The 13,732-nt window shown below is 48.6% G+C and overlaps 1 protein-coding gene and 1 non-coding gene across 2 annotated transcripts in view; both read left to right on the forward strand.

Annotated features, from left to right (window-relative positions):
* Positions 1–13,454, forward strand: part of LOC103182113 (ankyrin repeat domain-containing protein 50) — an 83,281-nt gene extending 69,827 nt beyond the window's left edge. Inside the window, exons 3-4 of the mRNA XM_007898970.2 lie at positions 3,449–7,029; positions 13,040–13,454. Coding sequence (XP_007897161.1) covers positions 3,449–7,026 — 3,578 coding nt within the window. The 3' untranslated portion in view covers positions 7,027–7,029; positions 13,040–13,454. The remainder of the gene's footprint in view (positions 1–3,448; positions 7,030–13,039) is intronic.
* Positions 12,540–12,611, forward strand: trnaa-cgc. The gene has a single exon. It is a non-coding gene; the product is annotated as a tRNA-Ala (tRNA).
* Positions 13,455–13,732: the final 278 nt, after the last annotated feature.

Here is a 13,732-nt window from a genome sequence, read left to right on the forward strand (position 1 = left end):
CCACCATTCCTCCTGTGTGTCCCCTTGCCTGCTCTGCCCCACCATCGGCAGGGGAGCTTTCAGACATGGCCCTCTGCTCCGTGGAACTCTCTTCTGAAATCTGTTCACCTTGCTCCGTCTTGCTTTGCTTTCAAAAACAACTTTAAAAACTTACCTCTTTTATTGTACCCCCATCCCCCCATATTCCTCCAACACTTCCCCCTAGGCTCAAGCTCCCATTCAAACTTTGTGAATGTTGTCCAATAATAAATGTGCAGTTTAAGTTCAAGTTGACTCTTTGGTTGTTCTAGACCCCTGTGATGAATAATCATTTTAAAATACGTTAAACTGAGGGTTTTGCCCAATGATGGGTTCGCTTGATAAAGGCACCATCCAGGGTACAAAGCTGGGTGCAAGCAGGTTCCTGGTCTGCACTCAATTAGCAAATTTCAGCAGGAGATGCTAGGAGTCCTGTAGCTCAGTGGTTAGAGCACTCACCTCGCAAGTGAGAGACCTGTGTTCGATTCCCTGCAGGGCTCAGGGTTGGCAAGTTTCCTTACTCCACACGCCTCCGTTTACCTCGCAGTAAGTAGGAACCGGTTGTTGGTCGATTGACGGATCGCTTTTCCGGAGGTAACAATTCCTTCAAAAACAAATAATAATAAATTGGTCACTTCAATTCACTACTTAATTCACGCATTAAGATGTCAGGCTCCACCATTGTTAAGTGCTGTTGAGACATTACCCTGCGTGGAGGGCGCTATATACTTGGAAGTGGTTGTTGTCTCGAAGACGTGATAGGACGCTGTATCAAATATAAGGATTATTATTATTAACTTGATCTTGTGGCTCTGAACTGGAGGTGAAAACTCAACCAGGATTCTGCCTCCAGTGGCCAAATAATCCCTGAAAACCAGACATGTCTGATGAGGACAGGATAGAGCTTGGCCACTGTGCACCTTAACAATTATGCACCACATCTAGCTTTATTCAAACACTTTCTTATGTTTGGAGAGTGCACTCGGGGGATTAAGGAGCAGCAAAAAGGAGTGGGAACAAAAGACGGAACCGCTTGTGGAAAACGTCTAATGAGCAGTTACCGGTCTTTGCGACAATATAAATGAACCGGGCAGACTCGAACCTTTCCTAGGAGACCATCTGTCTAGAAAGACAAAGTGACTGCCAGTCCCCAGGGTGGTCATTACAGACCGGTTTCACTGTATATTGATTATTAAATATGTTCCTGTCCAAGGATGGGAGGCGCTGGGGCTGAGACGACCAGAGCTTGTTGTGGTCGTTTCTGCTTAGCGGTTTGAATGGGTTGACGTTGTAGCTGCTTCAGTAGGTTTGTTTCATTTCCCCGAAGAATGGATGAAACACCTTCTTTAATAAAAGCTTCACCCCTCCCACCCCCAGCAATCAAATTGCTTGAATTTGCAATACGATTCCTTGTAAGAATGTCCAGAATCAGATCATTATCCGCTCTCCCCCCACACCCTCCCTTTCCCCTAAAGGCAACCTCTATCTGTAAGCAAATCTGCAAAATGATACTTTTCGTTTCTGTATCATCTATTTATGGCCCATTGGCACACACACCACAAAGTCTAAAAATAATTTTCTGAGACGAGAGGCAATCAGTGCACCAAGGCAGCAGGAATGTTTTGGGCTCCCTTTACAATTACAGTGCAGAAATATGCGAATGCGGCATAAACAGAACCAGCTTTTATGGTAATCGGTGTCATATCATACAAAGCGTAGAGCCTGCCCAACATTGCATTTTTTTGCCGTTGCTAGCACAGGAATGAGAGGCGAGTTCTCCCCTGCAGTACTAGCCCCACTTCAGCCCATTATATTGCTGTGTACTACACACCGCTCACATTGCACAGTTTGTCAGTACTCAAGTGCTAAAGAATGTAACATCGGCAGGAAAGCGCATTTACTGTGATGAACACTTCAGGATATAATTGCTGCTGGTCACTGTTTACAATGCACCACTCTTTTTGGGTTTGGCTGCTTGCAGTGGCTTGCTGTGCTTTTAGACCTCAGTGAATGACCGAGTGGAGCAGACTCCATGTACACTAATTGCTGATTGACATCGCAAAGCTTGCTCGGTCCAGGAAACAGCTGTCTCCAGAGCTGCCTTTTCAAGTTGGGTGGGAGGGGTGAGGGGAGTGCTTTATATTCCAAGCAGACAAAAATATAAGGCTGAAATGATATCATACAATCTCCATTACATAATTGAAAGATGCTGTGACGTTCAAGCTTTTATGACTTAGTGTCACTGAGAGCAATTGTTTGCTATCGTGACGCTTACATGGTGTGATGAATGCATTTTTATGTGACTTATTGCCTCTGAAACTCTGTGAGCCTTGCCGATGGTGTTAGTGAGCTATTCCCGGGCTCAATTCCCGAACTCAATTCTACCCTTACATGAGGTGTCAACAACTATTTGTCCAGGCACGGAATGGGTAGCTGAATGCTAAGGTGGTCTGCGTCTAGTTTGATCCTGTGTCTGAGCTGATCTGGACTAGGTAACAGCAGGACACCACAATGACAACAACAAGGTCAGCAAGCACAATCCCAAACTCAATAACCTTCATCAATGTGACTATCCAAACGATATCTGCCTTGAATTAATTTGAAGGTTGTAATCACTACTGTTGTTAACTATTCTCATTGGTTTATGGAATAAAAAATCCCTGTACCTTTTTAAAGTCGGCTGCCTGGTATTACAATGGAGTGCGCATTGTGTTAATACATTACATTTTACAAAGCCTTTTCTGTTAATGTGCTTACAGTGCAGCTCCTTTGCAGTCCAAGCGATCTGCTATTGGAGTGTAGGAGGAACAAGTTTGATGCTATAGAGCACACTCGATTTGAGCTTTTGTGCAGCCAGTATATCACTGGCACATTGAACAAAGAGCCTGTTTTTTATTATCCAGTGCCTACGGGGTTATGTTTAGAAACATGAGAATGCTGGATTTTAAAAAGAGGGATGAGAATAATGAATACAACATATGGAATTCCTTTTCTGTGACAAGTATTGTTTGATTTAAACTGCAAGATCCCCTTTGTATTTTTTACGTGTTCAAAGAGATTGGCTTATGTTTAACTTTCTAACTTCCATATCAAAAATGCAACAGGTGGAATGGTTTCACTTTACAGGTAGATATTGATGTAGCCTTGAAAAGCAGCAGTGATCAATTCAAAATGCTCATCAAATATTTCAACTTGAGCTCCGTGAATAATTGTCTTTTTTAGTTTTGAATAAGATGGTTTGAAGGACAGTGCTTTAATTGGATCCTGACTTTTCTTTGCCCAGTAATATATGAGATTGTTATTTTTAAATGCATAGATCAAGAGGAGCCAGTCTGTAACCTTTTAACTCCTTTATAAGAAATGCAAGCATTACAAAACTCCCGTTGATCACATTACCTGAGCTCATTCTTTTTTTTTCCCCTCATTGCAGGCTTCCGAAAAATTAGCTTGGATGATCTGCGCAAAGCCTACATCGTGAAAGATGTACAGCAGTATATCCTGTATCGTCTAGACCAGGAGGAGGCACTGAGGCAGCACCTGACGAAGGAAACGGCCGAGATGCTGAACCAGCTTCACATCAAAAGCAGCGGCTGCTTCCTGTATCTGGAGCGGGTGCTGGACGGGGTGGTGGAGAGTTTCATCATGCTGCGCGAGATTCGGGACATTCCCGGGACGCTGAACGGGCTCTACCTCTGGCTGTGCCAGAGGCTTTTCGTGCGAAAACAGTTTGCAAAGGTCCAGCCTATTTTGAACGTGATCCTGGCTGCTTGCAGGCCGTTGACTATCTTGGAGCTGTACCACGCAGTCTGGACGAAAAACATGAGCTTGACCATGGAGGAATTTCAAAGGAAATTGGACATCTTGTCCAAGGTTCTCAGAGATGGCCTGGGGAACACTAAAATTCTTTTCCACTACAGCTTTGCGGAGTGGTTGCTCGACGTGAAGCACTGCACCCAGAAGTACTTGTGCAACGCGGCGGAGGGGCACAGGATGCTGGCCATGAGCTACACGTGCCGGGCCAAAGAGCTCTCACCGTTGGAGGTTCAGGAATTTGCGCTGCACCTGCTCAATTCTAACCTGCAGCTGGAACCCCATCACCTGGCCCTGTGGATGGTCTGGAACAACACTCCCGTGAAGGGGGCTTTGTCTACCATGATCCCGAAAGAGCAGGAGATACTGCAGCTGCTCGTCAAAGCGGGAGCTCACGTCAACAGCGAGGACGACCGCACGTCTTGCATCGTCCGGCAGGCGCTGGAAAGGGAGGACTCCATTCGAACCCTGCTGGACAACGGCGCCTCTGTCAACCAGAGCGACTCCAATGGACGAACGCTCTTGGCGAGCGCGGCCTACAGCGGCAATTTGGACGTCGTGAACTTGCTGATATCCAGGGACGCTGACCTGGAGATTGAAGACAGTCACGGGCAGACAGCACTTACGCTTGCCTCCAGGCAGGGACACACCAAGGTCGTGAACTGCCTGATTGGACACGGCGCCAACATCAACCACAACGACCAGGACGGCTGGACGGCCCTGAGGTCGGCCGCTTGGGGGGGCCACACGGAGGTGGTGTCCGCCCTTCTCTACGCGGGGGCCAAGGTGGATTGCGCGGACGCGGACAGCCGCACCGCGCTGCGGGCCGCGGCCTGGGGGGGCCACGAGGACATCGTGCTGAACCTGCTCCAGCATGGAGCGGAGGTGAACAAGGCGGATAACGAAGGGAGGACCGCGCTCATTGCCGCGGCCTACATGGGCCACAGGGAGATCGTGGAGCACCTGGTGGACCACGGGGCGGAGATCAACCACGAGGACGTGGACGGCAGGACGGCGCTGTCGGTGGCCGCGCTCTGCGTGCCCGCCAGCAAGGGCCATGCCTCGGTGGTCAGCTTGCTGATCGACCGGGGGGCCGAGGTGGATCACTGCGACAAGGACGGGATGACCCCGCTCCTGGTGGCCGCCTACGAGGGCCACGTGGACGTCGTTGACCTGCTCCTGGAAGGAGGGGCGGACGTGGACCACACGGACAACAATGGCCGCACCCCGCTCCTGGCGGCCGCCTCCATGGGCCATGCGTCGGTGGTGAATACGCTGCTGTTCTGGGGGGCGGCCGTGGACACCATCGACAGCGAGGGCAGAACCGTGCTGAGCATAGCCTCCGCCCAGGGCAACGTGGAAGTGGTGCGCACTCTGCTGGACAGAGGCCTGGACGAGAACCACAGGGACGACGCCGGCTGGACGCCGCTGCACATGGCGGCCTTCGAGGGCCACCGGCTGGTGTGCGAGGCGCTGATCGAGCAGGGGGCCCGGACCAACGAGGTGGACAACGACGGCAGGATCCCCCTGATCCTGGCCGCCCAGGAGGGCCACTACGACTGCGTGCAGGTCGTGCTGGAGAACAAGTCCAACGTGGACCAGCGCGGCTACGACGGGAGGAACGCGCTGCGGGCGGCCTCGCTGGAGAGCCACCGCGACGTCGTGGAGCTGCTCCTGAGCCACGGGGCTGACGTCGACTGCAAGGACGCGGACGGCCGGCCCACGCTGTACATCCTGGCCCTGGAGAACCAGCTGGCCATGGCCGAGTACCTGCTGGAGAACGGGGCCGACGTGGAGAGCACCGACGCCGAGGGCCGGACGGCCCTGCATGTGTCCTGCTGGCAGGGCCACCTGGAGATGGCGCGGCTGCTGCTGAGCGACCGGGCTGACGTGAACGCCGCGGACAACGAGAGACGGTCAGCCCTGCAGAGCTCGGCTTGGCAGGGCCACGCCCGGGTGGTGCAGCTGCTGATCGACCACGCAGCCCTGGTGGATCACACGTGCAACCAAGGGGCCACGGCCCTGTGCATCGCCGCCCAAGAGGGCCACGCCGTGGTGGTGCAGACGCTCCTGGAGCACGGGGCTGACCCCAACCACGCGGACCAGTTCGGCCGCACCGCCATGCGGGTGGCGGCCAAGGGCGGCCACACCCAGATCATCAAGCTGCTGGAGAAGTACGGGGCCAGCAGCCTGAACGGGTGCAGCCCCTCCCCGGTTCACACCATGGAGCAGACCGGCCCTCAGTCCGTCGCCACGAAGACGCGCTCGCTCACCATCAAGTCCAACAGCTCAGGCAGCACGGGCGGCGGCGGCGGGGGGGACCTGCAGGCCGCCATGCGCGGGCTGACCAACGGCCCGCAGCACCCCTTCAGCTCGCCTTCCGAATCCCCGGACTCCACGGTCGACCGGCAGAAGTCCTCGCTGTCCAACAACTCGCTCAAGAGCTCCAAGAACTCTTCCCTCCGCACGACCTCGTCCACCGCCACGGCGCAAACCGTGCCGATGGACAGTTTCCACGGCATGTCCTTCACGGAGCAGATACAGCAGCACTCGCTGCCTCGCAGCCGGAGCAGGCAGTCCATCGTGTCGCCCTCGTCGACCACCCGTTCGATAGGACAGTACCCGGGCTCCCCCGGCAGTGAGTGTGAATGGGGGGTGGGGAAGCCCAATGCCAGGTCCGGTAAAGGTAGCAAAGGGGGGGTACGCAATGAGCCCAGCGAGGGCTCCAACAAAGCCGGCTCCTCTGGCAAGAGGACATCTCAGGGCAAACCGGGCAGTTCCTCTCAGCCCAAGGTTCCCGAATACGAAATGACGCAGCTGGACAAGCGCACGGCCGCCACTAAAGCCTCGCCAAATCAGCCCGCCTCGCTGAAACAAGCGTCCACCGAGTCGCAGTGTAAAATACTGATACCACACAGCCCGCAGGAAACCGTGAGGTCCCAGCAGCAATTCCTCATCCAGCAGCACGTGGAGCAAAAGAAAAGGAACGGCATCATGACCAACCCTAACTACCTGCAGGGGAATCCGGTGTACCTGGGCAGGGTAGCTGTTCCAAGGAGCGGAACAGAGCGGGGACACAACGAATGTTTGGAAGGTTATCCACTCACGGAAACAGAACTGAGCCTCAATCAAGCCCTCAAACTGCAAATTGAGGGGACAGACCCCAGCTATAACTGTAAGAAGGAGACACCATTGTAGTAGGTACGGTGACCCTTGTTTGTGCTTATTTCTGATGCGTGTTAATCCCAGTCGTGTGCAAGTTTTCTCCATGTTCACGTATATAAGACACTTCCCCTGGTTTACTTACAGTGTTGCAAGTAGGACATCCCCCCCCCCCGGTTTATCTACAGTCCTGTGCACAGGACTTTTCCCCATGTGTAAATCCAAACCATAACCTTTCACCTGGTTTTTGTGCAGCCTGAAATGGAATCTAGAATGCTTAAAACCGCCTTTGAGGTTTGAGGCGCGTGCACACCCGCCAATAACTGGAGGAAGGAAGATTTGCAAAAGTCTCTATCCCATCTATATCACTTTGAGATTGTCTTATTCCAGTTCCTGTGGAAGGTGTGCCTACCCTGATGATAATAATGTAACGATAATAATTTGATGTAGCGCCTTATCTCGTCTTCGAGACGTCTCAAAGCGCTTCACGGAAAATACTGTAAAGTGAATTGACTGTATATATTTTGTGGTCGAAACCCGCCAGCCAATTGCGCACAGCAGCGTCCCACAAACAGTCGTGGATTGAGTGACCAATTTGGATCAAATTGGTCACTCAATCCACGACTGTTTGTGGGACGCTGCTGTGCGCTATTGGCTGCCACGTTTCGCCCAAAATATATACAGTCAATTCACTTTACAGTATAGCCTGCAAAGCACTTTGAGACATTTCGAAGACGTGATAAGGCGCCGTACCAAATGCAAGGATTATTATTATTAATACACAGTAAAATATAAGGTCCACCCAGCTATCGCTGGCTGTCATGTGCTTCTTATGCCTGGTACAGTAATGTTGTGGGTCTGACATGAACTGCTCTTCATGGAAGCTCCCAGCAAATTTTGCAAGGACTACAGAGAAGAAACCAGTTTGCAGACCAAGACCCCAAAGGGCATGGGATTCCACTTCACGAACAGCCCAAGGTCTTTGTTTCAGAGGGTCCAATATCTGTTTTGTTTATTATAACAATAATGATAACAACAACAATCTTTGCTTTTGATATAGAGCCTTATTAAATCGTTGCGATGTCACGAAACACTTCATAGGATTTTGTTCTAAATTGTAATGACTGATTATTTGTAAACAAACGGGACAGACAATTTATGCACAGCAAACTCCTACAAACAAATGAAGTGAAACAAATACAATACAAATTTACTTTTGTATAGCACGTCGGCGAGGACGTCCCAAGGCACTGAATGAACAACATGAATTACCCTGCAATGTACACAGGGAATAAGGGGTCTCATCGGGGAAAACTGTTGCCGTACTCTGTTGTATCATCAACCGAAGAGAGATCAAATCGAGATACATTTTTGCATAAATTTACAGATTTCGTACAGTTTTTTGTAACCCAACACTAACATGAATAATCCTTGCATTTGATATAGCATTTTTCAAGTATTCTAGACGTCTCAAAGTGCATTACAGAATATACTGTAAAGTGAATTGACTGTACATTTGTGGGTGAAACGCGGCAATCAATTGCGCACAGCAGCGTCCCACAAACAGTCGTGGATTGAAGTGACCAATGGATTATTTTTTTTCTCGAGGGATTATTATCAGGTGTGTGGAGTAAGGAAACTTGTCCAAGGTTTCGCCCTGACCTGCCGGGAATCAAACCCAGGTCTCTCGCTTGCGAGGCGAGTGCTCTAACCACTGAGCTACAGGACTCCACATACAGCAGTTACACATCCCAGTACTGCAGCAGTTTTAAACCTTGCTTATTCTTTTGTTTAAAAGAGAAGACCTGGAGCATTTGAGGAGGTCTTATGTACGGAAAAGAATTTCTGCTGGTGAGGCGGTGGGTGGTGGGGGGAGGGAAGCTCTGGCCGATGAGTTGTTGTTCAACAAATAAAAGAACTGAGGTCAGCACCGGCGAGAAAGGCACTGATGTAGCATAGCGATGCTGCACAAGCAATCTGTGTTTCCGGAGGAATGCTGGTACTCAACGGGTCGTTTGCTGACTTCAAACCGTTTTCCGGTCTTACGATTTCCAAACTTCAGAATAAATAGTCGCCCAACTAGAAAACTGATGCGTAGGTGCGATTGGCAGGTAAGGAGAAACTATAATATTGACATCATTTCGCCCACAAAATATACAGTCGATTCACTTTACAGTATATTCTGTGAAGCGCTTTGAGACATCTCGAAGGCGTGATAAGGCCCGATATCAAATGCAAGGATTATTATTATATTTGCGTTTAATATGTTAGAGCAGCAATTCTTCTACAGTTCCCTTTTTTTGGGTGTCACAGGCTGGAAACGTTGCTGATGCAGAGTGCTCTGAATTCAGGAATAATTTTGCCCTTTCCTTGTTATTGAAATGTTTATTTTTAAAAAGAGAACCTTCAATGGAAAGAAGGTCTGTGAATAAGATACACTTTCCATTTTCTGAAGACTACAATGAAGGAATTAACAGTCAGCGCTTTGTTTCACCTCTTGCCAATTTTCTCAACACCTCCTCTACCAAAAGCACTTTAAATCTTTTTCCTTTTTACACTGATGTGCTACGGGTACCAGATTAGTCTATGAGATGTGACACTAACTTATCAAATGGCAACGATCATCATAGATAGCACAATGCTGCCCTCACTTGTGGGAGGAATTCCCACCAGACATTTGTAGACGTAATTCCTGAATTCGGACAGTAAAATAACACAGTCTGTGCTAAAATCTCAAGTTCGGTGGGTCTTTTGTTTCGCCTAAACATTGCCACGTTATTAGCATAATCAGCCCTCATTATCCGGTACGGTAGAGAGAAGTATTAGTTTACTCGGGGAGTTCTGGAATTTAACATAGTTTTAAGACCCGCTGGTGATTTACAGCTGTTATATGTTGGTAGAAGACACACCAGGCTTATGAAAAGGATCAACATGGTGTATTGGACCATGGGTACAGAGGGGACCATGTTCCTTTAAATTAACATTAGTTGACATCAGTTATAATAATATATAATAATAATAACTTGCATTTGATATAGATCCTTATCACGTCTTCGAGACGTTCCAAAGCGCTTCACAAATATACTGTAAAGTGAATTGACTGTATATTTTGTGGGCGAAACACAGCAAAAGTTGTGTTAGACAAAAGTCCGTTCACAGATGTTACACCACCTCTGATGAGATCTTCCTTTGGCCAGACATCTTTCTGCTGACACTTTCTTAACCAGCCTTCAGAAGGGATAGGTTTGGAGGAGTAACGTCTAACAGCCCTGTTGATACTATTGATGACGTTTCTGAACTCAACAAATTGTAGTTTATTCAACTGTAGGACACGAGTTCAGTTAAGTTCCGTTTTACGAAAATTTAACAATCTCGGTGGATATTTGCTCTCGCTTCAACCTCAAAGCTTCCGGTAGAGGCCATTTCTTAACGAAAGCTGCTGAGATCAGACCAGCTTGTCTGCTTCCAGGGCAGAGCCAGCTCCTCTGTTTTGACACAAAAGCAGCTCTTCGTAGAGCCTCAGCAACAGACCTCAACAAAGCAAATTTCTGAATATGCTGATCTTACTGTAAGATCTTTTAGAAAGGATGTGTGGAGTTTTTCTTCCGTCAAAATGTGTGGAGTTACTTCGCATACTTAATCCGGAGCAAACTCCGTGCATCCGTCTCACCAGTTCTGGCCCAGGCTCCACTGGCTCCTCGTGACCAAACAGATCGACTTCAAGATCCTCTCACACTCGTGTTCAAATCCCTTCACTCCCCGGCACCTTCCTCCCTCTCCGACCTTCTCACTCCCCAATCCACCACCCAGTGCCTCCGCTCGACCTGCACTGGCCTCCTGCTCAACCCTCGCACCCGCTGGACCACCATCAGAGGTCGCACTTTCAGCCACTACGGCCTGAAACTCTGGAACACTCTCCCTCAATCCCTCTGCCTTGTCCCCTCTCTCCCCTCTTTCAAGTCCCGCCTGAAAACCTTCTTTATCCACTTTGCTTACGGTCACCTTCTCAACACCATAAATAATTATTATTATTATGATGTTGTAAACATTGCAAACCCAGCGTCAAATTTGCTTTCAGGTTGTGGGGAAGACAGTGGTAGAATTAAAAGAAACGTATTGCAGTGCATTCCAGGTGGATGCATCGTAGGTAACTACTGTGACTGGCAATGTTCTGCTGATAGCTTTTTGTTTGATAGTCTGTCGCTTCTCATAAATCAAAAGGAGATCTAAAGCCGCTGTTAATTGGAAGTGCTGTGATGGAGAGAGTGCACGAAAGGAAATGATTGGGACCATTTTTCTCATGCAATTGTTAAATTCAGTGGACCCAAACATTTCTCCGAATGATACTGTTCAAATGGCTATTCCAAATCTTCGGGTTTTGTTTACCAAAGACAGCACCCGATTGATTATAAAAACAGAAGTCGCTGGAAACATTCAACAGGTCAGGCAGCATCTATGGAGAAAGGAAAGTGAGTCAACGTTTCGGGTCCACGACCCTTCGTCAGAGTCGGGACATGTTGGGAGGGAGAGGCTTTTACGGACGAACAGAGGTGGGAAGGCAGGGCAAGGAAAACAAAGGAGAAAATGGGGTAGAGGACAGGGGATGATGGGTTACTGCTTCCCCCGATGCCCTCCACCCTCCCCGACCCCCAGCTCGGGTCCGTAACTCTTAGGACGTCCAGCACCTTAGGACGTCCTCCCATCGTGAAAGACGCTTTACAAATGTAATTTGTTGTTGTTGTTGTTAAAGATGGGATGATGGTAAAAGCCTCTCCCTCCCAACACGCCCCAGTTCTGCCGAAGGGCCATGGACTCGAAACGTTGACTCACTTTCCTTTCTCCCTAGAGGATGCCTGACCTGCTGAGTGTTCCCAGCGACTTCTGTTTTTGTTTCAGATTTCCAGCATCTGCAGTAATTTTGAGTTTTGACCCGATTGATTATTATCATTTGAGTTGTACTGGACAGAGGTGAAAAGACATTTGGGTGAACTGTTGCTTGAAATGCAATTTTGGTTCATGACTTGCAAAGTCTTTAATTTTTTCAAGAAGATCATTGGGTTTGAATCTTATGCATGAGAAACCAAAGTGTCAGAATTACAACCTATTCAGGGGAAACCAATCTGATTTGTTTAAGTGGTGAGAACACTGAGTCTGTGTGCTTCACAAAGAACTGCATCTGTCGTATGGTGAGCTGTTGCAGTTGGAGCCAGTAGTCCTTTGGCACTAATTTTATTCAAATGCAGAAATGTCACAGTCGCCTATAATAACCTGCGGGTTCTACCTCTCCATTTCCCCTCACTTTCCCCTTACTGTTGGCAAAAGGAAAGTAATGCCCAGTGTTGCGCTGGAACGTTCATAACTTGGGGGTGACTTGAAACCTGCTTTGTGCTGAGCTGGCTGTTATGAAATAGCTTTTTTTTACTCTGTTAACCATCATTCATTGACTTCCGCCACACAGGCGAGGATGTTGGTCGGGTGAGAGTGGGCTTGGACTCTGCCGTGGTGGCTCACACCTTCAGTCGAGCAACCTGCTGACATTCAACACGTGGAGTCCTGTAGCTCAGTGGTTAGAGCATTCGCCTCGCAAGTGAGAGACCTGGGTTCGATTCCCAGCAGGGCTAAGGGTTGGGCAAGTTTCCTTACTCCTCACGCCTCTGTTTACCTCGCATTATGTAGGAACCCAGTTGTTAGTCAATTGGCGGATCGCTTTCCTGGGGGTAATAATTCTTTCAAAAAAATAATTGGTCACTTGAATCCACGACTGTTTGTGGGACGCTGCTGTGCACAATTGGCTGCCGCGTTTCACCCACAAAATATACAGTCAATTCACTTTACAGTGTATCCTGTGAAGCGCTTTGAGACGTCTCAAGACATGATAAGGCGCTGTATCTATTGCAAGGATTATTACTATTATAACACAGGAAAAATGTGTGCTTGAGCGAGGTACCAATGGGTCATCTGGCTCCTGTGGTGCCTTCTGTGACGGGCGGTGTGGATAAAGCTGTCTTAACGTGCATGAAATTCGAGATGTTTTTCTTTTTTCCTTCAGAGCAATGTTAAGGACCTTCGTTGAAGAAGTGCAGAATTTCATTCCCATCGTTCTTTGCTGCCAGTTCTCAGAAGGTACTGAATCCAAGGGACAGCCTCAATGGAACATGAGCCTGACTGATGGACCCCAGCCTAGACGGTGCCTCCACTCCCTGAAAATGACGGAGGGAAAGAGACTTTAACGGCTGCACACAGGTCGCATACGAAAAAAAACAGTGCCTATGTCTAAAGGCTGCCTTTCAAGTGTAACCCTCTTTTGCTTTATATATTTGTTTTGTGTACTTTGTATTTAATACACATTGTATGCACTTTTTCATAAAGACAAAACAGTATATTACAGCTCAACTGCAGTCGTTGTTGAAATAACGCAATGGGAGAGAAATCGTGTGTGTGCGCAGAATGTGAATCAGAACGCCTTAAGCTCAAGGCTCGGTCCAGATCAGCGGGAAGAATGAACTTAGCATTGTCGCAGGCAAGGAGTTACGGATGGCCTGGAGCTGAAACTGTGATCTCAAGATTGTGGCAAAATATTACTGCGGCTTTCATTAAAAGTTTTCAAAAATCCACATGTATTTGCAGAATGGGTAACGCAGTGGGTGGAGCTTTTTTCCTCCCTGCTTCGGAATAATTTTGGTGAGTTTCCAGACTGCTTTCTCTCTTTCATCTCTCCTCCACCCACTTTCCCCAGACCATA

This window comes from Callorhinchus milii, unplaced genomic scaffold (assembly GCF_018977255.1).
Source record: "Callorhinchus milii isolate IMCB2004 unplaced genomic scaffold, IMCB_Cmil_1.0 Scaffold1, whole genome shotgun sequence".
Classification (NCBI taxonomy): domain Eukaryota; kingdom Metazoa; phylum Chordata; class Chondrichthyes; order Chimaeriformes; family Callorhinchidae; genus Callorhinchus; species Callorhinchus milii.